Source organism: Eretmochelys imbricata, chromosome 4 (genome assembly GCF_965152235.1).
Source record: "Eretmochelys imbricata isolate rEreImb1 chromosome 4, rEreImb1.hap1, whole genome shotgun sequence".
Taxonomy (NCBI): Eukaryota; Metazoa; Chordata; order Testudines; family Cheloniidae; genus Eretmochelys; species Eretmochelys imbricata.
In genome coordinates, this window is record NC_135575.1 from 92,806,423 (window position 1) to 92,832,648 (window position 26,226).

Consider the following 26,226-nt stretch of genomic DNA (forward strand, 5'->3'; position numbering starts at 1 on the left):
TCCTAATTAAACTTGATGCAATAAAATGCATTCAGATCCTCAATCGTATCCTCACCTACTAGTGAGACACGTTTCGGGAACTGAAAGCTCCTTCACTTCTAAATTTGCATGTAATGTTTGATTCAAAGCATCAAACAATTAACCTTGTTGCAATATGCTGGGTTCTATTTGCAACATTTAGTGTAGGACATTCTGATCATGCACATCTTGGACAATGGGGGAGTTCATGGATGATATCTAACTTTTTTTTAAGGCCCAATTCCAAAACAGTCACATTCAGAATTTTTTTAACTTAACTAAATCTGATACTCAGTGACTGATGACTGCTTTCAAATGCAAACATGACCCTTTAGAAATACATACTGTACACACTGGGCAATACGCCATCCAGCACAGATCATTGCTAGAAAAAGATGGACAAATTAATAGTCAAACTGAATTTAAGAGGAAATTGAACATTAGTTACTTTAAAAATATCATGTTGGGTGAAGCCTGAATCTAGACCTTTCTGGCTTTGGGTGAAGGAAACAAAAATAAAAAATATGCAGGTCCACTGTTCAGTAAAAGCCAAGTACAACAACATGTAAGCCAGTACCTAAAAGTTATACACTATGAGATGCTGGGCTTGAATCTGATCTTGGTTACAGGATCATAAAAAGACTGTTACCTTTTCGTAACTGTGTTCTTTGAGATGTGTTGTTCATGTCCATTCCATTGTAGGCGTGTGTGCTCGCCACATGCACCAGTGCTGGAAGTTTTTCCCTCAGTGATATCTGTAGGGGACCACCTCTGACACCCTCTGGAGTGGCGTGAGTATGCACTGGTATGAGGGGCGCCACCGGCTCCCCAATCCCAGAGTTCCTTCTTGCCGGAACTCCGACAGAGGGGAAAGAGAGTGGGTCATGGAATGGACATGAGCAACACATCTTGAAGAACAACAGTTACGAAAAGATAACCATCTTTTCTTCTTTGAGTGCTTGCTCATGTCCATTCCATTGTAGGTGTAGTACCACCGGAGACGGGTAGTTCATGGACGTGTCGATTGCAACACAGCTCTGCCAAAGCCAGCACCATCTCAGGTGCTGAGTGATGGCATAATGCGTTGTGAACATGTGTACTGAAGACCACGTTGTGGCCCTGCATATATCCTGGATAGGGATGTGCGCCAGGAAGGCAGCTGAAGACGCCTGCACCCTAGTCGAATGGGCCTTCACTATCGGTGGGGAGACAGCCTGCGTCAACTCATAACAACTATGGATGCAGGTGGTGATCCAATTTGAAGTTCTGTGAGAGGACACCAGAAGGCCCTTCATCCTGTTAGCTATTGCAATAAAGAGCTGGGTCGATCTGCAGAAGGGCTTGGTGCCCTCCAGGTAGAACCCCAGGGCGTGCCTGACATCCAGAGTGTGCAGCCGCCTCTCCTCATTGGTCGTGTGAGGCTTCAGACAGAACATCGGGAGGAAGATATCCAGGTTGACATGGAAGTGTGACACCACCTTAGGCAGAAAAGCCAGCTGAAGCCACAGCTGGACCTTGTTCTTTGAGAATATCGTGTACGGGGGCTCTGAAGTGAGGGCTCTAATCTTGGAGACACGCCTCGCTGAGGTAATCGCTACAAGGAGTGCAACCTTCCACGACAGGTGGGAAAGGGAACAAGAAGCCATGGGCTCAAAGGGCGGACCCATGAGCCTGGAGAGGACTAGGTTGAGATCCCATTGGGGAACTGGGTACTGGATTGGTGGAAAGAGCCTTTCCAGGCCCTTCAGAAACCTGATCCACATCTCATGCAAGAATACCGATCTCCTGGACACGACAATGGAAGGCCAATATGGCTGCCAGGTGCACCTTGATCAAAGAGAAGGTGAGGCCCTGGTGCTTTAAGTGAAGCAGGTAATCCAGGATAGACTGCAGAGACGACTATGTCAGGAAGATGTTGCACTCCCGATACCTAGCAGGAGAAACACTTCCACGTTGCCAGGTCGCTGTGGTGGAGGGCTTTCTGCTATCCAAGAGAACCTGCTGTTCCTGACTAAAGCAGACCTGTTCCTCTGGATTCAACCATGCAACATCCCAGCTGTGAGGTGGAGAGAGATGAGGTTTTGGTGCAGGAGCCGACCATGATCCTGCGAGAGTAGGTCTGGGTGACTGGGAAGTGGCCACGGGGCTGGCACAGCCAGCCCATGAGTATGCCACACCAATGCTGCCAAAGCCATGCCGGGTCAATCATAATGACTCATGCCTTATCCCTCTTGATTTTTGCTGATGAGGGGAATTGGTGGGAAGGCGTACATCAGGTCCCCTGACCATGACAGGAGAAAGGCATTAGAAAGCGAGCCTGGGCGGAGGCTTTGGAGAGAGCAGAACTGATCACACTTTCTGTTCTGTCTGGTGGCAAACAGGTCCACTCAGGGAGCTCCCCACTTCTCGAAGAGCACTCTGATGACCTCAGAGTGGAGGGACCACTCGTGGTGAGAGAAGAAGGACCTGCTGAAGTGATCTGCCAATGTGTTCTGGATGCTGGGGAGGTGCGAGGTTTCCAGATGGATTGCACGCTGAATGTAGAAGTCCTACAGACGAACGTGCTCCCTCTTGCCTGTTGACATATAACATGGGAGGCCGTGTCATCTGTCAATACATGCACAACCCAACCGGACAGTTGGGGAAGGAAGACACCGCAGGGCAGATGGATGGCCCTGAGCTCTCTGATGTTTATATGTAATGCAAACTCCTCTTGACACCATAACCCTTGAGTCCACAGTGTACTGAGATGTGCTCCCCATCCAAGGTCGGATGCATCCAAAATTAGGGAGACCATAGGTTGCAGGCTCACGAACAGCACACCTTCCAACATCAACGTCGGGTCGGACCACCACTGCAGAGAGATAAGTATCCTCAGAGGGACTGTGATGACTTTGTGTAGGTGATGTCTGGCCAGGGAGTAGACCGACGCCAGCAACATCAGAAGGGGACGCACTTGAGTCTCGCATGGTGGACAACATACATGCATGCTGCCGTGTGACCCAATAGTCTGGGACAGACCCTGGCCATGGTGAGCGGATGTGAGGTGATGCTGGCAATCAGATCTGACATTGCCTTGTACCTGGCCTCTGGCAGAAATGCTCTGGCTCAGGTAGAGTCGAGAACCACTCCAATAAACTCTATCTGTTGGACCGGGATTAATGTTGATTTTTGTTCGTTTATCAGCAGGCCCAGGGCTTGACAAGTGGCTCACAACGTCTCAACGCTGCGCTGGACTGGGACCCTAGAGCGGCCCTTGATGAGCCAGTCGTCGAGGTACGGGTAAATCTGGATACCCCAATGTCTGAGGTAGGCCACCACCATCAACATGCATTTCATAAACACCCTTGGTGTCGTTGCTGGGCCAAAAAGGAGCACTGTGAATTGGTAGTGGGCGGTCCCAACTATGAAATGTAGGAACCATCTGTGACTGTGGAATATTGATATGTGAAAATAAGCATCCTTCAGATCGAGGGTGGCGTTCCAGTCTCCTGGATCCAGGGAAGGAATGATGGAGGCCAAGGAGAACATGCGGAACTTCAACTTCTTGAGGTACTTGTTGAGGCTCCGTAGGTCGAGGACGGGGCACAGACCCCCCTTGGCTTTTGGGATTTAAAAATAGTGGGAGTAAAACCCTTTCCCTCTCAGATGCAGTGGGACTTCCACGACTCCCACCAGCAGAAGGCCCTACACCTCCCGAGCGAATACCCATGAGAAGGGTCCTTGAAGAGGGACGGAGAGGGTGGTGGGAGGAGGGGATAGAAATAAATTGGAGGGTATATCTCCCTGCTACTGTGCTAAGGACCCACCGGTCTGATGTTATAGAAGCCCAGGCAGGGATGAAGGGGGACAGGTGGTTGGAAAATAACAGGGGAGCAGGATCCAGGACACAGGCTGGAAGGTTGTCCTCGAGCGCACCTCAAAACGCCTGCTTGTTACCCAGTTGGTTACGGGTGGGGCTCGAGTGAGCAGAGAACGCCGGCTGATGGCCTTGCTGGTGCTTATAACTCTTGCTCTTATTGTGGAAGGGCTCCAACAGACATTGGCTCCCGAACCTGTGGGTGTGTTGCAGCTTAAACTGCTTCCTTGCCAGCCCCAGCATGTACAGCCCCAGGGAGCACAAGGGAGCCCTCGAGTCTTTCAGGCCATGCAATTTACTGTCCATTTGATCGGAAAACAGTGCCAGGCCATCGAATGGGAGATCCTGGATGGATTGTTGAACCTCTGTCGATAAGCCCTAAAACTGCAACCAGGATGCCTGCCTTATTGAAATGGCCAAAGCCATGGTTCGGGCGCAGAGTCTGCCACACCTGAGGCCGCTTGGAGGGCTGCCCTGGCCACTGCCCTGCTCTCATCGAGGATAGCCAGGAATTCTTTCCTGGGTTCCTCTGGAGGCGAATTTGAGAACTTGGCCATGAACTTCCAAATATTAAAATCATAATGGCCAACCAAGGCCTGATGGTTGGCCACTCTCAGCTGGAGGCTGGACATAGAATAAATTTTTCTACCAAACAGATTGAGCCTCTTTGCCTCCTTGTTCTTAGGCGTTGATCCTGGTTGGCCATCTATAATGCTCATTGGCTGCCAACACAACCAGTGAGCTTGGGGCAGGGTGGGTATAAAGATACTCATACTCCTTAGTGGGGACGTAGTATTTTCTTTCTGCCCGCTTGGAGATGGGGGGCAGGGAGGAGGGTGTCTTAGTAATTTTCACCATCCCACGTGCACTGGCAATGCCACCCTGGGAGGGGGCTGCTGCACTCAGCACATCGAACAGGGAGTTTGAGGACTCCGCCAGTTCCTCGTCTTCCAGCCCCACGTTTGATGCGACCCTCTTCAAGAGCTCCTGGTGGGCCCTGGCATTGTCCTGGGGAACTGAGTGAGAGGGTCCTGCTATCGCCTCATCGGGCAAAGATGATGAGGCGGCAGGTACAGGCAGGTCTGCCAACTCTGCCGCTTCTGACCTAAAAACCAGATATCAGCCCCAGACTCTGTAAGCAGTTTGTTTTTTTCTGGGCTAGCCTCTTTCACTGCTATTGAGTTCTCTCTAGCTTCCTCTTATTTAATGCAGTAAGGAGCCTCATCAGGAGTCAAATGAATGTAGAGTAAATAGAATCAAATGTGGACTAGCCTTGGCAAGTGTGGACACAGAGTTTCTCATTAAGCTATCCTATTCTGAGAAATATTTTATTATGGTTAGTTTTATGACTTCCAATATCTAATTATCCTTAATTTAAAAGCAGATAGGATTTTAATGATTATATGTTGCTTACTGCTTTGGCTATAACATGTTAATTATTTAACGTTTCATTAAATTGTTCTGCATACTTGCATATTCCCTTCAATAATCAGTCATTAAATGCTTTAAATCTCTAATTTCATTAAGTTTATTAACTGTTATTCAGCTCTTATTGATGTTTATTCCAAACATAGTAAAGAGGAATTAAAGATGCCACTACTATTTATAACTCGACGGTCTAGCAGTTAACATTGTTAATTTAATTACTTTTATTACCAATTTCTTTTTCCTTCATCCTTAACAGAGGAAAATAAATATCTAAAAGTAACACTTCTATTGCCATTGTCTATCACTGTAGTCACTGGAAGAGGACTTTCTTCCTACAGCTCCAGTTTCTGGATTTGAATTAGTCTCTTTAAAATATCGTGGTGACTTCCCACACACTCCCTATATTTTCAGTAAGGCTTTCTGATATCTGGGAAACTTGAATTTAGCATCATGTGATTTGTAACATCATGGTGGTAACGTGACTAGTTTCCCACCTGTAGCATCATCCTGAACTGCATATATAATACTTTGTTGATTGTCGCAACCTATATTTAAATTTGAAAACGTCTTCACTAATTTCTAGCTGGACTATAGTTGCTAGTCTGAAGATTTCTATCATTTCTTAATTGTTACTCCCTTCAGCATGCTGTTTGTCAATTTATATTTTAATCTTTGGCTCTTTATTTCAAAGTTCCCTCCTTCTTAAATTAATTTATGTCGTGCTTACTGTGACCTAAAGCCTTTATTTAGCAATTCTGTAGTACCTGAACTTAACATATCCTTGTGCCAAACTTATTTTAATCCAATGCAGATAGTTTTGCACAGGGCTTTCATATCTTCTGACAAATGATTCAAAATGGAATTTTTTTTTTAAATAAAATAAACAGATTCTCCTCCTGATTATGAATCCAGTTTTTCATGTTTTAATTAGTATCTGCTGCCAAAGTCAGATGCACAAACATTAGAAGCTATATCCTGGCAATTTAAGCACAACGCCCACTGACTTCAACGAGAGTTCTGCAAACAGAATGAGACCAGAATCTGGCCCTCAGCCATTATAAAGCACTGGAATGATAGTTACTTATCTATTTATTAATCAAACCACTTAAAATAATAACATAAGCCTATATTTAGTTTGTCTTTCATATTGAGAAGAAATGAACAATTTATTTACTCTTTAAAAATAAAAACTAAAATTTAAAAAGGAAAGGAGAACTTGTGGCACCTTAGAGACTAACCAATTTATTTGAGCATAAGCTTTCGCGAGCTACAGCTCACTTCATCGGATGCATACTGTGGAAAGTGTAGAAGATCTTATTATATACACACAAAGCATGAAAAAATACCTCCTCCCACCCCACTCTCCTGCTACTGTGGAAAGTGTAGAAGATCTTATTATATACACACAAAGCACCCCAGAGAGTGGGGTGGGAGGAGGTATTTTTTCATGCTTTGTGTGTATATAATAAGATCTTCTACACTTTCCACAGTATGCATCCGATGAAGTGAGCTGTAGCTCACGAAAGCTTATGCTCAAATAAACTGGTTAGTCTCTAAGGTGCCACAAGTTCTTCTTTTCTTTTTGCGAATACAGACTAACACGGCTGTTACTCTGAAACCTGTCAAAATTTAAAAAGACATGTCTGAACAAAGAAGCTAAAATTCATGGAAAAAAAAAAACAGAAAACACTGGCAGGTCAAATTTACCTGAAAGCTTGTACAAATATGAAAGACCAATAGAAATTATTTTATTTTATTTATTTAAAATTCCAAAGAAAACTTTTTTTAAGCAAATAAAATATTTGCAATCCATGCACTGTTGCAATGTTTCCTGTGAGGTGCTGCGTGCCTCCTTTGAGGTGGCTAAAAACCCTCAACTCCCATTAACTGTTGAAACAAAAAAGAAAGAGACTTGAATACTGGTGGCTGTAAACACAAGCAGCTCTAGATAAGCTCAGTCAGAAGGCATTTATTTTATCTGATGCAACAGCTGTAGAAGTGACCATGAGAGCAGCCACTAAGTAATACACAGCCAAACTGTTCCTAACTTGCTACCTATTACTGAACTGCTTTGTTAACCTGGAGTGTCTATATTCAGTCTCAGAACCCTGGAGCACTTGCTGTGAAGAACTGACAGGCTACTTCTGGCAGGCAGATATGACATCCCAAATCTGAGAGATCCAGTCAGGTTCACAGGAACTGATGGCCACGTACATAACTCACAATTCTTTTAGTTCCCAAGTGGCATCATTGGTAATGTGCTACAATATTGTGAATGGTGATACTGTGTAAAACTCAAATGTTAACACCCGGCAACACATGGGAGCAATTCAGTAATTAGTGCTGAACATTTAATACAATTATTGTATCCTAAAGAAATAGTCTTGACTAAAAACTGTAATACATCTCTAGAGAACAGTATTTTGTAATTAAATCAATAGGATAGGATTTGATGTAAATTTACATTTCTACATTATGGATAATGCTCTCACATTTTTCAACATGTTAATACTACCAAGTTATTCCTTTTGCCATTCAGCTTGCAGTGCCTACCCTGTTCTCCTTAGCTTCCTCCATTTTGCTTGTGATCCTCTATTGCTTTGATTTTTGTTAAATTTGGTCTTAAATGCCAATTTTTGCTTGGTGAGAGCATGAAACTCTTATAGGATGGCTTAAATTGGAAGGCCAGAGCTTACTCACGGTTTCATTTTCTACACTACGCTTTTGTCTTGAAGAATGCTGTTTTGCATCTAAACTAACACTCTGGAATTTTTATATAACTTTTGCTTGGGAATGACAATATACACACTTCTAAAGTTATGTCGGCCTTTTTGAAAACACATAATCTGCATTATTTTGCAGATGTAATGAGACTGCCGAAATGCTAGCATGCACGTCAATGGGTGCAATCTCCTCGTCAAGATTTCATTGTTGGCATGTAGTCCAAACAAATTTATGCAATTAATACCCTAAATTGGTTTCTGATCTGCATTTTTTGTTACTCTAGCTTCCATAGCCTATCATATACTACCTTAAATTATTGTTTTCTGAGGCCAGGTTTCCAGGTTCTACAGATTTTTTCCCCCCATATAAACTCACCAGATCAGTATTTTAAAATTGCTCAACACTTAACCTCCAGAATTCACCTCCTATGATCATTAGCAAGGTGTATTCCATAGAATTTAACGTCAGGAATGACATAAAATGTATTTGCATAAGTACTCTGTTGTTTTATATCTTGATATTTATATAGTTTTACAGACTGTACTTTGTATTAAACATGGTCTCCTATGTTGAACCACACTGTGACATCTCGTCCATGCACTGAATTTTGTAAAATACGTCTGTGATAATAAAAAGTTTCAGACTGTTCATTTTACTTACTGTTCACATAGACATTAAATGGTATAGAGGACTTGGCATCAGAATTGGATACAAAAAAAGTGTAAATGCCTCCTTCTGTTCCTTTTAATCGGGTAAGGTGAAGTTCACTCCTGTATCTGCAAAGACAGAGAAATTAAACATTACCACGTTTGTTACTCACTAAGTGAATGGAAGGCCAGTTGCTAAGTGATGAAGTTAATTTAAAGATATTCTGAATGTAAATGTTCAGACTGTTTATGTCACAGTTTATGCAGAAAACCACATTTTACTATATTTAAAGCTCTCTTAGGGCTAAATCTTGCCCTTGCCAATACAGGGAACAAACTGGGGAAAGAGCCAGAAAGGGTTTGCATAAACAGCAATACGCACACTATGAGCAGGAGTGGTAGTTTTGTAGAAATTTTGGTGGTGCCCAGAACCCGACCCCGCCCAAACTCTGCCCCCCAAACTCCACCCCCCACCTGCCCAAGGCTCTGGGAGGGAGTCTGGGTGGGGAAGGAGGTCTGGGGTGCAGGCCCTAGGTTGGGGCATGGGATTGGGGTGCAGGCTCTGGGAGGGAGTGCAGGGGTGAGGGCTGTGGGGTGTGGCTGTAGATGAGGGGTTTGGGGTGTGGGAGGGGCTCAAGGCGAGAGTAGGAGTGTGGAGGGTGAGGGCTCTGTCTGGGGCTGGGGGGTTTGGGGTGTTAGAGAGGCTCAGGGCTAGGGCGGGGGTTGGAGTGCAGGGGGATGAGGGCTCTGGCTGGGACTGGAGATGAGGGGTTTGTGGTGCTGGAGGGGCTGAGGGCTAAGGCAGAGGGTTGGGGTGCAGGGAAATGAGGGCTCTGGCTGGGACTGGGGATAAGGTATTTGAGGTGTTGAAGGGGCTCAGGGCTAGGATCGAGGGTTGAGGGTGCAGTGGGAGGGGTGAAAGCTCTGGCTGGGGGTGTGAGCTCTGGGGTGGGGCAGTGCTGGGGATGAGTTTGGGGTGCAGGCAGGCTGCTCCAGGACAGGGGCCAGAGAGGAGGACTCCCCCTAGCCCTTTCCCTGTCGGCAGCAGCAAGCTCTCGGAGAGGAACTCCCCTTTCCTGCCCCCCCAGCAACACACTCACCCCCACTACTGTCACTGCATGTGCTCCTAGGGCCCTCTCAGGCCCAGGAATCTCCCTCGCCTCCCCCCGGTGGGTGCCAGGGGATGCTGTGTGCGCCTCCTCCCCTGCTGTTGCCCCTGACTGTAGCCTCGCTAGGGGTGAGGGATGGGGCTGCCTCCTTGCCCAGCATGGGGCAGGAGTGGTGACTGCGGGCGGGGTGGTCCCCTGTGCTGCTGGAGGGTCCCTCCGGAAAAGGGAAGAGTCTGAGGTGGAAGGGCAGGCTCAGAGTCAGTCTGCCCTGGCAGTGGAGATGTAGGGCACTAGGACCCCGTGGCAGCATGGACGGAGGCAGCATGGAGCTGCACGGAAGAGGCAGGGATGCTCTGCTCCGGGGCCCAGGGAGGTGTGTGGGGGCAGCAAGAGGGGGCCGGGGGACACTTGGGGGAGGCGCGGGGGGGTGGGGAGGACACCCGGCCCCAAATATTGGTGGAGCTGGGCCCCTGGGCTCTGAATACTGCTGGTGCCCAGGCACCACGTCAGAATATAACTCATCGCCTATGACTATGAGGGTTTAGAAGGTATCCAGATGTAGTCCACAAGAGTGTGCTAACAGATATACTCAGCTGGCACAACACAGTGACCACAGAGAGAGCATAATTATGCACAAACAGATGAGCATCTATGCCATCATCCACAGTAAGACAGCACCAGGAGCAGCAAAAATGGTTCTCCCATACCACAAAGTTGAAAACAAGCACCCCATGACATAATAAGCCAGGATCCCACTCTGTGCCAGGAGGATTTCTTCAACATTTCTCTTTCCCCAATCCTTTTGGGATTGGGGGCAAGGGAGTGATTTCTTTTGCATCTCCCCACCCTCATCTTCTGTTGGAAGATTCCAGTAGCTGTCTCAAATTAAATCAATCATGCTTATAATTACTCATATTACCTGTTATTGCCTACAGTCTTGAATTTGACATAATGATCAGATGAATTGTGTAATGTTTCATTCATATACAACCACAGTTCTTCTTCTGGTCTTGGATATGCCTCATACTCAACTATTAAATTTAGATTTTCTCCAGCATTCACATCTACTGTTGTATTCTTCGTGGTAGACACATTGACAAATCCTTTATCTGATTGACATAATAAGAAAAAGAAAAACAATTTTAAAGGTAATTTTTACCCAATCCTTGGGTATTCTATTACACTATTTACTAATATCAGATCAGTGAGCCAACATCAAGCTGTGAGACAGAAAACCTTACCTAGGAAGCATACTCTGAACTCTCACCTACTAAAACCAAGTCCACTAGTTACATACGGGATTGAAGCCTTGGCTGCAAAAGAGAGTGACAACCACACTACTTACAGCAGCCATAGTTGGCAAACCTACAGTTGCTTTAGCAGAATTAATTTAATCTTCTGGTAATAAATTGAAATATCCTGACCATGCTCCTGGAAAAATTGAGTACCTGCTTAAATTTTACTAATGTACTTAATTGTTTCCGTAATTGAAGCCCCTGACTGTTTGCCTGAGAAGAAATGTTGACAACAAATGCAAGACAAATTGATTGTTTGTGACAATATGTTTTGAGTTTTTGCTACTGTGTACTTAATGTTTCACTGTCATGTGTCATTCTTAATTACAAGTGAAACTATCAAAAACTGTAATTAATGAAATATCCACTAAGTTCACAGGTCTGGATACCAATCCTTCTAAACAAAAGCATTTCTGTTCATCTACTATTGTGTCTTAAACTTTATTTGGGACATACCATTTATCACCATTAATTTACCTTCTAAAATATCGTGTAGAGCAATGTATTTACTGAAGTGATTTTCTTTAGTTAATAAGCTCATCAGCTTTAATACTACCTTCTTTAAAAGACAAATTTTCAATTACATATTAATTCATATGTGCATTGTCAGTTTCAGATCACTTGGCAGAAAGTGATTTACTGCTTGTTCCTGATCCACAATAGCTATAATTTAAGTTAGACCAAAAGTTAGAACTTGGGGCCTGCGCGCTTCCAAATTGCTCTTCCTGGTTGGACCCATGTACTAAAGCAGGGGTGGGCAAACTTTTTGGCCTGAGAGCCACATCAGTTTTCAGAAATTATATGGAGGGCCAGTTAGGGGAGGCTGTGCCTCCCCAAACAGCCAGGCGTGGCTCACCTCCCAACCCCTATGTGACCCACCCTGCTTCTCGCCCCCTGGGATCCCTGCCCCATCCACCCCCCAACCCCCGCTCTCTGTCCCCTTACTGCCCCCAGACCCCCGGCCCTAACTGCCCCCTGCCGCCCCATCCATCCCCCCCTTTCCTTCCTGACTGCCCCCCCAGGACCTCTGCCCCATCCAACCACCCCTTCTCCGTCCCCTGACCACTGCCAGAACCCCCACCCCTGACTGCCCCGTGCTGCCCCATCCAACCCCTCTTCTCATTCCTGACTGCCCCCCCGGAACCCCTGCTCCATCCAACCCCTCCTCACCTTCCTGACTGCCCCCCGGGACTCCTGCCTCATCCAACCCCCCTTCTCCCTGTCCCCTGACTGCCCCCAGAACCCCTGCCCCTGTCTGCCTCCCGCTGCCCCATCCAACCACCCCTACTTCCTGACTGCCCCCCCAAGACTGCCCCCACTCAACCCCACCATTCCCCACCCTCTGACTGCCCCGACCCCTATCCACACCCCCGGCCCCTGACCACCACCCCCCGAACTCCCCTGCCCTCTATCCAACACCCCCTGCTCCCTTACTGCGCTGCCTGGAACACTGGTGGCTGGTGGCACAGCTCCACCAGGACAGGCAGCCATGCCGTGCAGCACAGAGCACCGGGTCAGGCCAGGCTCTGCAGCTGCGCTGCCACAGTGAGTTGAGGCTGTGGGGAAGGACAGCGGGGGAGGGGCTGGGGGCTAGACGTCCTGGGCCAAGAGCTCAGGGGCCAGGCAGAATGGTCCCGTGGGCCGGATGTGGTTTGCCCACCTCTGTACTAAAGCCATTATAAAGTCCGTGGGGCTCTGTGAAAGCAGAAGTCTGACAGTTCAGAGCAGACTGCACAACTGGGGCCTTGGGCCATGAAATTTTCAAAATAGGAACACAGGAACCGTTGTACCTGGTCAAGCCTGTGGTCCATCTAGTCCAGTATCGTGTCTCTGACAGTGGTCAGAATGCTTCAGAGGAATATGTAAGAAGCCTGACAGCAAGCGGGTATGATACAACCTGTTCCCTCCTAGTTAGAAACGTGTTTAAACCCTGCAACATGAGGTTTTTATCCCATTGCAAGCTCTTGTTTTGTATTAACTCTGGATATATTTGTTATTCATTCAATACATCCTGGAAACTTATTCAGTTCAAGACTGTATCTGAAACGTTTCAAATAAAATTCAATGATTAAACTGCCAATACCCAAAGCAGAATTTTAGTAATTGCTTGTATTTTACAGAAATCAACCTGTTTAAAAGAAAAAAAAAATCAGTAGATCCACCAACATAGCTATTATTTCTTCCAAGCCTTTTGGTTAATGTCAAAAGGTGTGTTAATTTAGCGTCTGATACAATCTCAAAGATCTCAGTTTTTTTCCCCTGTATTTCACTTCTATGATACTAGGATCTGGAACAGCAAAGAAAAGCAATAACCTATTTTATCAATTACCAGTAAAAGAATCCAGAACAGATTGCTAACTTTGTTAGGACAGCTTGAGTTTCACAACTAGGTGAAACTCAAGGAAACAAAAAAATATTGTTTTGAAAATGAAAAATGCCAGCTTTTAACTGATTAAGAGCTTTAATTTTTTATTAAGCATAACATATGTTTTCTTTGTAAATATATTAGTTTATGTTTTATAGTGCTATGCTCATTGCATTTAATAAAGCAAGTATGCACAGAGCAATTGTTTTTTTCTGTGTATTTCACAAAACTATTATGAGTGAACCAATTCAGCAAAGTCATTTGCATTTGGAGTATTTATAATAGGCTCTGTACTGAACAGCCTCCCTACCCTTATAATAAACTTGCTTATTTCCCCAACCCCTGCTCTTTGTAAAAGATTCTGTTCTTTAATTCTTAACATTGCTTCAGTACTGATTAGCTTACTTTATATAACAATTTCGTTTCATGTATAGCAATAGAGCAAAACATACATCAAAATTATGGGCCAGATCTTCAACCGGTGTGAACAGGTGTAACTGCATTAAAACCAATGGAGTTGTGCTGATTTACACCAGCTCAGAATCTGATTCAAATACTTATCTTATTTCTGCTTTTCTTGAGTTACTAGAAAGAACCATGCAAACAGTTTTGTAATGTCATTTGTGAAAGAAAACTGTTGTAAAAGGAAAAAAAGATGACAACAGAGTAACCACTACTTCAAGAAATATTGAGGTTTCACAGCTAGATTTTTTTTTTCCCAATTTCTACATTCTTGGAAGCAGAGGAACCAAAAATCTTTTAGCCAATAACTTGGAATTACTCAAAATTCTCTTACTAACTACATCAATGTGCTCCTTTATCAATTTAGCAAATTAGCACTTAGGGTGGTTTTAATATTTTAAAGTACATCTTGTCATAAAAATTAATACAGGGCATTTGGGGTCTAAATAGTCTTCACAGCATGACCTGTTACTAAAAGGGGCAGAGTAAAAAGATCTGCTTGCTCTTAAAAGGGTGTGATCCAAAGCCCTTTGAAGTCAACGGATGGGAGTCTTTCTACTGATTTCAGTGCGCTTTGAATCAAGCCCATGTATTTGATGCTATAATGCCATACAGAAAATAAATAAATAAATAAATAAATAAATAAATAGAACTTTTAATTTTATAAAAATTCTTCCAATTATTCTTTTAAACAGAGTTCAGAGTGTGGCTTCTCCTACATAAAACATATTAACACACCAATGGATGTAACAGAAAATCAATTTCCTATACATGGAATGTGGTTTTGAAGACCTGTTTTATATTTGCTCTGCCAGCACTATACAGCATGGGAATAATGTAAGGCAAATTTGTGTGGGACTAGTAATAACTCTGCACATTATTAAGACAGGCTGAGGCAAGACCCACAGCAGGAGGTAAGATTCCAGAAGATGATACCATACAAAGATGGGTGAGTAGATGAAGAAGGGGAAGTTTTGTGCTTCATTAAGACTGAAATAGTTTTAAAATTAAACCAGTTAAGAGCACACAAACCAGAGAGATGAAAACATTGTTGAGGTTGCTCTTCTATGCAAGATCACATTTGACTGACAAAGAGTAGGTTACCATCATTAAAGAAGTGATACACACTAAAGCTTTAATCTTTCTTTTTCAACATATCACCAGTCTGCAATACCTTTTTAATAAGCTCTACTGTTCGATATTGGAGGGGGTGTTTACTTTGCATTTTCGCCTTTCAGCTCTTAGAAATGTTGTATTTCTTTAAGAACTATTTACCTAGTACGTTCAAGGTTATTGTGATATTGGATGTTCCAAAAGGGTTTCTTGCTTGGCATGTGAATGCTCCAGAATCATTAACTCCCACTGAACGGATGCTCAATGTTAATTTCTTTTCATATCCATAATCACCCATATTCTTGCTTTTGCTTTTAACAGTCTGTCGGTAAAAAACAATTAACATCTAAAATACTGTGTATGCAGCAGCCTTCCTAGATAAATTAAAAATAGAAGTAATTATAACTTCACTACATTAATATTCATAACTTTAAACCGGAATAATAAGCCTTCGTGACAAACCTGTCACTGGAACGTCTCCATACAAAACAACTACATGATCAATTCTCTGTGAAAAATAATGCTCTTCCCAAAGTTGCAGTCCCTTCCCCTTGTTCTTTATTGCCTCTCCTCCTCAAACCCCACTCCTACACCCTTAGTCTGTTGGGTTTCACTGGCCTAGCTCTCTCTAAATGAGAGTCCCATCTTCTAGGATGCTGAGCACTTTCAACTCCAAATGGTTTCAATGGGAGCTACAGGCACATGACACTGTGCAATTAGACTTTATGGTCCTCAGGCAGGGGATCTACTCTGTTCACATGTCTGAAGAGTACCAGATAATTAGAAATGGGCCAATGCCACAAAGTTCAAATCCAAATTTTCCCAAATATTGGTGTTTGTGTCGGTGGGCCAAGGCCAGTTCACTGGAGGTAATTTTCCAGCACCAGGAAAGATTCAGATTCTGCAGAAAGCAAACTTCCATAAAAAGAAAAGGAGGACTTGTGGCACCTTAGAGACTAGCAAATTTATTTGAGCATAAGCTTTCGTGAGCTACAGCTCACTTCATCGGATGCATTCAGTGGAAAATACAGTGGGGAGATTTATATACTGTGACAGGGTCAGGCCAGATGGCTAAAGGAGAGTAATAGAAGGCAGATATATTAGCCCCAGGCTAAGTAGGTCCCTTTTCCCTGGGTAAGGTAACAGGGAAGGTTCCAGAACAATCAGGAACCTTCTGGAGACAATTAAGACTGACAGGCTGATTAGAACACCTGCAGCCAATCAAGAAGCTGCTAGAATCAATTAAGGCAGGCTAATCAGGGCACCTGGGTTTAAAAAGGAGCTCACTTCAGTTTGTGGTGTGTGTGTGAGGAGCTGGGAGCAAGGGGCACTAGGAGCTGAGAGTGAGAACGCGGACTGTTGGAGGACTGAGGAATACAAGCATCATCAGACACCAGGAGGAAGGTCCTATGGTGAGGACAAAGAAGGTGTTAGGAGGCCATGGGAAAGTGGCCCAGGGAGTTGTAGCTGCCGCACAGCTGTTCCAGGAGGCACTCTAAACAGCTGCATACCACAGGGCTCTGGACTGGAACCTGGAATAGAGGGCGGGCGCAGGTTCCCCCAAAACCTCTCAACTCCTGGTCAGACACAGGAAGAGTTGACCTGGACTGTGGATTCATGAAAATGGCCAAACTGAGGGCTGCCGTGAAGCTCCAAGGCGAGCAAATCCGCCAATAAGCTCAAGACCCACCAAGGTAGAGGAGGAACTTTGTCGCAATACATAGAGAACATGATTCTCTATGTATATAAATCTCCCCACTGTATTTTCCACTGAATGCATCCGATGAAGTGAGCTGTAGCTCACAAAAGTTTATGCTCAAATAAATTGGTTAGTCTCTAAGGTGCCACAAGTACTCCTTTTCTTTTTGCGAATACAGACTAACATGGCTGCTACTCTGAAACCTTCCATAAAAATAACGTTTCTAGTCCTTCTGTGTGGAAACTAGATGAGACCTCCGCATTGGATTTCACTTTGACATTGCTTGGAAGGTGAAGCTAGCACAGAATGTGGCTGCTGGACTGACGGTTGGTGCATCAGTCAAACAGCATGTAAAAAAACATTACCACAAAAGTTGCTCTGGCTCTCAGTAAAGTTCCAGGTAGAGCTTAAGGTGCTAATTTTAAACTGCCAAGTCCTCATAGAGCTTGAGAAGAGGCACCACTTCTTTCTTGCGTCTTTCTATCACAGCTGAGCAGCATGGAGCTCTCTCAACACACACGACAGGGAGCTGTCAGTAGGCTGCTAAGTGAGGGGTTCTTAGCTTTGGAATACATTTCCCTCTTTGATCAGCAAGCATCTGGATTTCTTAACCTTCTGGGCAAACTGGAAAGCCATTTTTTTTTCTCAAACACTTAATATGTTGGGGTTTCTGTCTAGGGGGTAAGCCTGGGACTTGAAGAAAGATTTTAGGTGTGATCTTATGATATGGTTGGGTAGTAAGTGCTTTCAGTTTTTTGTGGCATATCTACTATTAAATTGGGATGACTTGTCATTTCAAATTAGACCAAAGCATAGTGTTGAATTATTTTTTTAGATGTTCTAATGAAAACGTTTTCATTAGGAGAGGTGCTAGAGATTTCCAGGTGTTTCATCCATTTAACACAGTTATGACTTTTGGCCTCTTTATCATTAATATTTTATACGTTAAGTCTGGAAGTGGTTGTTGAAAACAGATCTTCTACTGATTTTTCAAAAGCAGCAGCAGCAACAACAACTACTACTAGTGATCAGGGAAGCAGTGAACTTTTTTTACTTTGACCTATTCAGGCCAATATGCAATTCTACCTCTATTTAAACTCATTAATGTTATGTATTCTAGCCATTCCAATACAAAATTTAATTTGACAGTCAATATTTTAAATGATTGCTTCCCCTGATATTTAACAAACAAGACTGAAAGGTCACACTTATTTGGTCCAAAATATTTTTCTTGTGGATTTTTCTTCATAAAAATGTAAACTAACATAGCATGAAAAAATGTGGTCAAGAAAAGATCCTGACCTTACTGCAATCAAACAAGAAAATAAAAGTGCTCAAATGCAAGATTTATAGTTAACCTTGGCAAGGAACCAAAAGCCCCATCTGCAAGTACCATACTGCCTACATGTTATTTAGGCTTTAACTCTTGAAGCTGTGAACTGGGATTTCACAATAGATATGCACTTAGTGAAAGAAACTCTGCCAGCATCAATGGATTAGTTAGGAATGGCATAGACCCTAGAGAGTCAGTATCCAGGCCTGAGGTTGTATGATTTATCTATCATTACAGTATCACAGAAGCTTTTTTTCTATACACACATGAACAGCAAATTATGTATTCCAGTCACTGCCATTAACAACAAAAGACCTACCAATTAACAGGGGATTGTACGCTGCAGGAGTAGTAGTCGGTCTTCTTACCAACAACAACCAGTTTGGGAACTTTAGGTACTTTTATAAACTATGGCCAAACTCTTCAATGCTACTGAGATCTTGCTGCTCCCGTTGAGATCAAAGGGATTTGTGGGTGCTCAGTAGTTCTGTATTTAGGTATGCCAATATAGGCTGATCTTCAGATTTAAGAGCCTAACCTCAGGTACCCAGGTTTGAAAACACTGGATATCTGGAAGCTGCTCTCCCCCTGGGCTGTGATCAATGATGCGCGTAGCCCACACAGAAAAGCAGGAGTGTGCCTGGTGCCCCATCTTTGGCATGCAGAGTGTTGTAAGGACAAGTCACAGTCCTGCCCTAAGTAAGGAACTGAGGTAAACTGAAATTGGCCAAATGTTACTTACTTGAGATAAACACATACATATCTTCGCAGAAGTTTTATTTTCAAGGAATACGGACATAAATGGCTTTCTAAGGTCCTGTTGTTTTTTAGACTGTCTTTTAAAACTTAAATGATCTCACCGTGTTATTTTGAGGAATCCAATTAGCTGTCAACGAACTATCTACATCTCTTATTGTGCATGTAACTTCAAATTCTTCCCCTTCTTTGAGAAGCTGGCTGGGTTTGGATAAGGTGATAACAGGGAGGGTTTTGTGAACTGGAAAATAATTTATAAGTGCATTATTTTTCATTACATTCAGAGCTTCCAAGAGGGATAAAAATCAACAGTCATTAACCTTCCAACAAAATTCAGACCTCTTAGCGGCATTCAAATCTCTGTAATATATTAGACTAGTGTTTTCATGCTAAGTATATTTCCATTTTGTCCCCTTTTAAACTATACTTAAAGTTAGGAAACACTTAGATCTACTCGAGTCACATGGATAAATGCAAGTCACATGGATAAACGTGGATGGTATTTAACTATCAATCAGGTAACTCATTCTATGACAATGATGAACCTGCTGAATTTTACAACTAAAACCAGTTAGAATTATGTCACTATGGAATTGCATGTTGAAATTAAATTCAATTTCTTAAATATAAAATGTCTACAAGAATTTAGTGCTCTTGTAAAATGTCTAACTGAATGCCCTAGAAAACGAAAGTTCTCCACTTAGACAAAGAACAGGAACTGCACAGGGAATGACAGTGCTTGATTTTACCACACCACCCTGCCAATGGGCCTTAACTCTGCCTGAGATGGATGATCACAAAGGGGAGAATGTAGGTCTCCATCAAGACTGACAAGGTTGCCAACTGAGATGGCTTTGGTGATGTGTTACTGACTTAGTAGGCTAGATACACAGCTGTTTTAAGTTGGTGTAGTTCTGCTGAACTCAATCAAGTAATGACAATTTACACTATCTGAGGATCGAGTACCTATGTATTTATCTGTAATATCTAAAGCTTTTCAATTTCCTCCTTTAATTTTCTCTTTTTTTTGTTGCTTCAACATTTTCCCTCAATCCTTCCTCTAAATTGTCTTTTGTACTATAGTATAATAATAAATAATAACAGAATCATAGAAATATAGGGGTGGAAGGGACCATGAGACGTCATCTAATCCAACCCTCTGTGCAGATGCAGAACCAAGTATACCTAGACTGTCCCTGATAGGTGTTCATCCATTAAATATTTCTAATGTGAGGGATTCCACAGTCTACCTTACAAGGCTATTCCAAAGATTAACTATCCTTATAGTTAGAAATTTTTCCAATTATCTAACCTAAATTTCTCTTGCTCCAAATAAGCCCCTTATTTCTTGTCCTACCTTCAGAGGACATGGAGAACAACTGATCACCATCCTCTTTGTAACAGCCCTTAATAAATTTTGAAAACTTATCAGGTCCCAGCTCAGTCTTCTTTCTCAAGACTAAATATGCTCGGTTTTTAAACCTTTCCTGATAGGTCAGGTTTTCTAAATCTTTGATCATTGTCGTTGCTCTACTCTGGACTCTCTCCAATTTGTCCACATCTTTCTTAAGATGTGGACACAATATATCAGCTGAGGCCTCAACAATGCCAAGTAGAGTTGGACGATTGCCTCCTGTGGCTTATGCCTGTTAATATACCCCAAAATGATACTAGCCTTTTTGGCAACTAATCACATATTTGACTCATACTCAATTTGAGATCCACTATAAACCCCAGATCGTTTTCAGTAGTACTATCACCTAGCCAGTTATTCCCCATTTTGCAGCTCTGCCTTTGATTTTTCCTTCCCAAGTGTAGTAATTTGCACTTGTTGTTATGGAATTTCATCTTGATTTCAGACCAATTCATTGATTTGTCAGGTCATTCTGAATTCTAATCCTGTCCTCCAAAGTGCTTGTAGTCCCTCCCAGCATGTTGTCATCTGAAAATTTTATAAGCATATTCTTCACCTCATTACCCAAGCCATTAATGAAAATACTGAATAGTAATGGACCCAGGACAGACCATTGTGGGACCCGATTAGGTAGGTCCTCCACAGTTTGACAGAGAACCATTGATAACTATTCTTGGAGTATGGTCTTTCAACTAATTCTGCACCTGTTTGCTTATGAGAATGTCATGTGGGACTGTGTGAAAAGCTTTACTAAAAACCAAGATATATCACATCTACTGCTTCCCCCCAATCCACTAGAGCAGTAATCCTATCAAAGAAGGAAATTGGTTTGGTTTGGCATGATTTGTTCTTGGCAAATTCATGTTGCCTATTCCATATAATTCTATTATCATCTGGGTGCTTATAAACTGATTGTTTAATAATTTGTTCCAGTATGTTTCCAGTTATCAAACTCTAAAATTCCTGGGTTCTTTTTGTTCCCCTTTTGAAAGGTAGGTAGTATGTTTGACTTTTCCAGTCCTCTGGGATGTTATCAATCTTACATGAACTCTCAAAAATAATTGCTAACAATTCCAAGATTGCTTCAGCTAGTTCTTTAAGAACACTATGGTGAATTTCACCAGATTCTGCCAACTTGAATACATCAGACTTATCTAAATATTCTTTCACCTGTTCTTTCCCAATTTTGACTTGTATTTCTTCCCCCTTGTTGTTAACAGAATACCTAGCTCTTATATAGAACTTTTCATATTTGACTTTTATGCCAGTGGAATTGAACTGTCCACTCCTGGACTACATTTGGATAATGTAAATGATGGTACAAAAAAGGAGGATGTGTTTTCCAGTGGTGAAAATGGCAGTCTCATATGGGGAGCTCTGGATTCTACTACTCCTGGTTCTACCACAGATTTGGAGAGAGAACTTGGGCAAGCTATTTGAACCTTAAAAAGATGTTGTGCACCTCAACTGTTAATATATTTTAGGCGCTTTCATTAATTAGGCTTATATTCCTTCTCTCCAAACTGATTTACAACAATTTGCTAACGTACAACGTCACTAGAAGGTTAAATAAAAGATCTGTCTAAATGGGCTTAAAATTCAAGAGGGAGATCAGAGGTAAACAGTCACAAATGACAGCTTTACCAGTGATGTCCCATTCAAAATTAGAGGACAAGATTTCTATACCTACCTTTTTTCACCCATGAAGAAAATAAGATTGTTCCATTCCCTCCTTCCCCCACCACACAGCTTCTCGTTCTCTCTCACACACACACACCTTACTTTAGTTGTGAGAAACTGTATTTGTTAGCTTACTACATTTTGTTAACCAAAATGTATTATCAGGTCTTCCAATTTCAATTATATATATAACAGTAAGGTGATAAGGTGTCCTAGTCTTCTGGTTTAGCAGGACAGTCCTATTCAAATCTAATGAATACTGTAAGTTTTGACAGAGCAAATGAATTAGAAAGCCAGCATCGAAGACGAGTGTCAGCACTGGACCAGGGCTCAGAAAAGCCTGGATCCCCAAATTCCTTTTAGAATCCACAGAACTACCCAAAATCAGCAGGGATTTTGCCAAAACCTTTCTAAGATCCCCACTGTCAACCCTTATGTGACACCTCTTCCCTTCTCCCTTCAAACACAAACACACACACACCCCTCTACCAAATTCCAGATCTGGAACAAGCTCTGAAGTCCCTGCAACCTATCCACCCAGCTACCAGAACCTCAAACAAGCACCTGTTTATTACTATATTTTAAAATGTATTCTGTTTTATTATATGAAAAAAAATCTAGTAATCCTAAACTCGCATTATTAACTCAAACCTTTCTATGAAAAATAGTGATAAGTTCAAGATCCATTAGTGTTTCTTAGGAAAGTATTCGCAGCAGTGTTCATCAATCTGTTTTCTTCAGATGAATGCCCATATGCATGCAGAGGGGAAAAAAGTGCATTTACCTGGCCTTACAATCAGGTATCTATTTTCTGAAGTTTTCTCAACTCCATTTTGTTTTGCCAAGCATTGGTAGCACCCTTTAAATGATCTTTGTACATTTTTTATAATGATTCCTTTCTGGGGATTGGCAATAAACGTCAAATTCTTGGGAAATGGTTTGCCACCACATAATTTCAAGGTGAAATTTGAAACATCTGGATCTGTCACTGGACATGCCACAAGAGCATCACTGTCCTCTCTTACATAGATTGAAGGGTCAGAGTCATCAAGGAAAAGGATATGTGGATCTGTAAAGAAAACAAATGTGTTAAAAAGTCAGGAATTGTACAAGTTAAGGTTCAAAAAAACCAAACTCTGCCAGATTGCTCAAAGAATACATTAAATTATACATTTTACTAATATTATGAATACTGTATTAATTCAAGTTTATTAAATTAACATTGCTAATAGAATTTTAGAAAACTTCCTTATTTTCTGACTGTGCACTATGCTGAGGTGCAGTAGTTTTAAAACTCAGTCACTTGAGAGTTTTGTGCAGGAAAAAAAAATCTTATTTTTTCTTTTATCTTTAAAGAGAGGAAATGATTATTTCCTTCTTGTCTAACTCAAAAAATGCCAGAATAGATTTTGCTCAGACTATTAAAAAAAATCACCTATGAGCTGAGATCAGGTCTATCAAGTTTCATGCCCAGAAGGAGAATTTCTGAGAAATGTATGATCAAGTGAAAGTTGAACTGTAACCTCAATTATAATTTTCACTTCTAAAAAAGACAATCTAAATGAACACATATTGCTACCAGAGGAAATAGCAAAATTAAAACTCCTCTCTCCCTGAAAATATTGGGGGTATTTACATAAGCATCTGGTTAATCCATAGTTTTGAAAAATTATGATGTAGTTATTCTGTATGACTGCTTACAATTTGTCATGTCAGTCAATCTACAGTACAGTAATATCTGATCTATTAAGTATTTTTAAAACCAAAGTTGAAGTCCTTGCTAGCTGCTAATTTTAAAATACTAATAACTTGCTCAACAATATTGAAAACCAAAAAATTAAGAGATTTCACAATGACTGTCAAAGTTTATTTATGCCCCAGGCTACAGTTTACATTGGAGGAGTAGAATTAGAACAAGTTTTGCTCATTTTATTTAAGTTGGTCTTCATGTAACTTATACATCCACTATCCTGAAATCACTACAGGAACTTAAGAACTAGCACCAGAAAATAGAGACCCACAATGAGGATAGGAAGAAGAAAACAAGAGCATAGCATATTGTTTAACCAAAACAAGAATGAATAGCACATTTCAAGCTTGTTTTACTTATACTGTATACTTTAAAGAACTGTAGCCTAGAGAACTTTGCAGTCAGAGATGGAGTCAGCTGAGGACAGAATATCTAATCTGCAACATTCTGTGGAAGGATAAAGTTACATTGAGCTCACTGGCCTAGTTGCAATATGAAGACATAGCATTAACTGTGCTTCTTTTCAAGTGGCAGAAACCCCCCAAAATTGAAAGCAAAAGCAGCTCAGGCCAAGACCCTTACTGTAGGCTTAATGTCTTGCACCAAGAGTTTAATGGCTTCCAAATAAAATGGTAGCATACAGAGAAGCACGGAATCCCTCCAAAACCAGAAGACAATCTCAATGAACTCAAGAATAATCCATGCTGGCAAAGGCTTAAGCAATCTGTTTCCTCCTACTCAACTTCATCCTGGCTGGGTTCAGGTGCAGGAGGGTTCCCTAGGAAAAAGAGGTCCTTGGATGTGTGATAAGTGAAGTAACAGCCGGTTCACAGACAGCTGGAATTGGTGTCAAGGCCAGGGTTGAAGTGAGCAGAATTACCAAGGCTTGATCCTGTACAATCTTCCTACATCATTCTGGAAATGGGGAGGGAAAGACGGGATGGCACAAATCAATTTGTCTAAGGGAATGAAGACATCTAAAAGGATTACACATATACTTTCCTCACTCTCCCCCCCCCCCCCCATCTCATCCCACTGACATTTTGGGCAGTACTCCTGCTCCTCCAACACAAAATGAGTTGCTTATAATTGTATTCACCCAGCTTGCCTTTTATATAAAAGTGTCTGAGATGATTGTCCTCCATTTTATTTATCTAGAACAGGTTAATAATTGCCTCCATCTAGACAATGGAGTTGCAAGTTCCCTGCTTCTGCATGTTTAAATAGGTTGTCATTGTCCTGTTGTCTATCAACACTGCATGATTTCTGATCAAAGAATAAAGAGTGTGTGCCATGAATGACCCAAGCTCTGAAAGACAGATGATTAGTCTATATTACCCTCTGCCTTTGAAGGCTGGAATACCAGCTATAGAAATCCTGATGGTGAAATTGTGATGTCGATATCCACCATTGTAGCAAACAGAGGACTTTTTTGGAGACATTACTACATTGTTCATGTTCTCCTATGCATTCTAACTGTGTAAAAGGAAAGCCTGATAGTGTTTCATGTAGAGTTGAATGCTCTGTACTGTCCTTATGTCTGCATAGGATATCATCAAGCCCAGGATTTGAAGGGCATGCCACACAACGCTGCAGGAAGATGACACAGCTTGAAAAAATAATTTGTTTTACCTCCAGAAGCCTATTTGTCCCAGGTGAGTTAGGAATTTGACAAAGGGGTTAACCAAGTCTTGTATGATTGCCAGAAAGCTTCTCTGATAATTCATTGCAAAACCATGTTCATTTGACAGCACTGGTTTGCTATCTTTCATTCTGAGGTGAAGAATATCCCACTAGTAAGTCATTCTTGTAATGGGAAATATGAATGCCTTCCTCATCAAAGTTGATTATGATAGCTACCATGAGGTTTAAGAAAATGTGTGTGATAGATAAAGCTCTATTGTGTCCATCACATACTGGCATTGGCATGTCTGACTTCATTTGTCATGATCCATGAGAAACAAAAGTATGGCTTGCTCTGAGGAAGAAACAAGAGAATGTCCCCAGTGCTAGAGAACATTTGAATGGCCTCCAAGGATTCCAGGTTACTGGATGGATAAGATGGTAGGGAGAAAGCTGGTATGGAACTGGAGAGATGGCAAAGTCCAGCACTACCACTGAACTCTTGGTCTCAGACAGCTGATGGTTTGAAGGCAGATTGTGAGTGGGTGGAATGAAGAATAAATCTGTTCATACACAGGTCATAAGGTCTAAAGGAACCCAACATAGTATGTTCCTACAAAGTCTACATGCATTTCTTGGGAAGGGGGGTTCCAGAGTTTTAGGTTAGCTTTTTGGTCAGGTCAGCTGGATGGTTAGGCCTTGTCCTGGAATTGTGAAGTGAAAAAGAGGAAGAAATTTATCCATGAAAGAAGGATGGCTATTCTGAGGACTTGGTAGCTTTGCATTTCTTCAGAAACACCACAGGGCCACATAGACTACCTTTGAGAATATTCCATCTGGAGAAAATCCCCTGCCAGGCTATGCTGGCTTCTCTGTCCTTGTGAAGCAGTTCCAGAAGGATTACCAGGCCCTTAAGCAACTTCCCTCACCTCTCCCAGAGACTGCTGGCTG

The 26,226-nt window shown here is 42.3% G+C and overlaps 1 protein-coding gene across 2 annotated transcripts in view; it reads right to left on the reverse strand.

Moving 5' to 3' along the window:
- Nucleotides 1–26,226, reverse strand: part of KIT (KIT proto-oncogene, receptor tyrosine kinase) — an 80,589-nt gene that overhangs the window by 21,767 nt on the left and 32,596 nt on the right. For both annotated transcript variants that reach the window (XM_077815622.1, XM_077815623.1), the window contains 5 exons: nucleotides 22,687–22,971; nucleotides 18,913–19,049; nucleotides 15,183–15,342; nucleotides 10,705–10,894; nucleotides 8,690–8,805 (listed from right to left, as the gene is read on the reverse strand). In XM_077815622.1, the coding sequence (XP_077671748.1) occupies nucleotides 8,690–8,805; nucleotides 10,705–10,894; nucleotides 15,183–15,342; nucleotides 18,913–19,049; nucleotides 22,687–22,971 (888 nt within the window). The remainder of the gene's footprint in view (nucleotides 1–8,689; nucleotides 8,806–10,704; nucleotides 10,895–15,182; nucleotides 15,343–18,912; nucleotides 19,050–22,686; nucleotides 22,972–26,226) is intronic.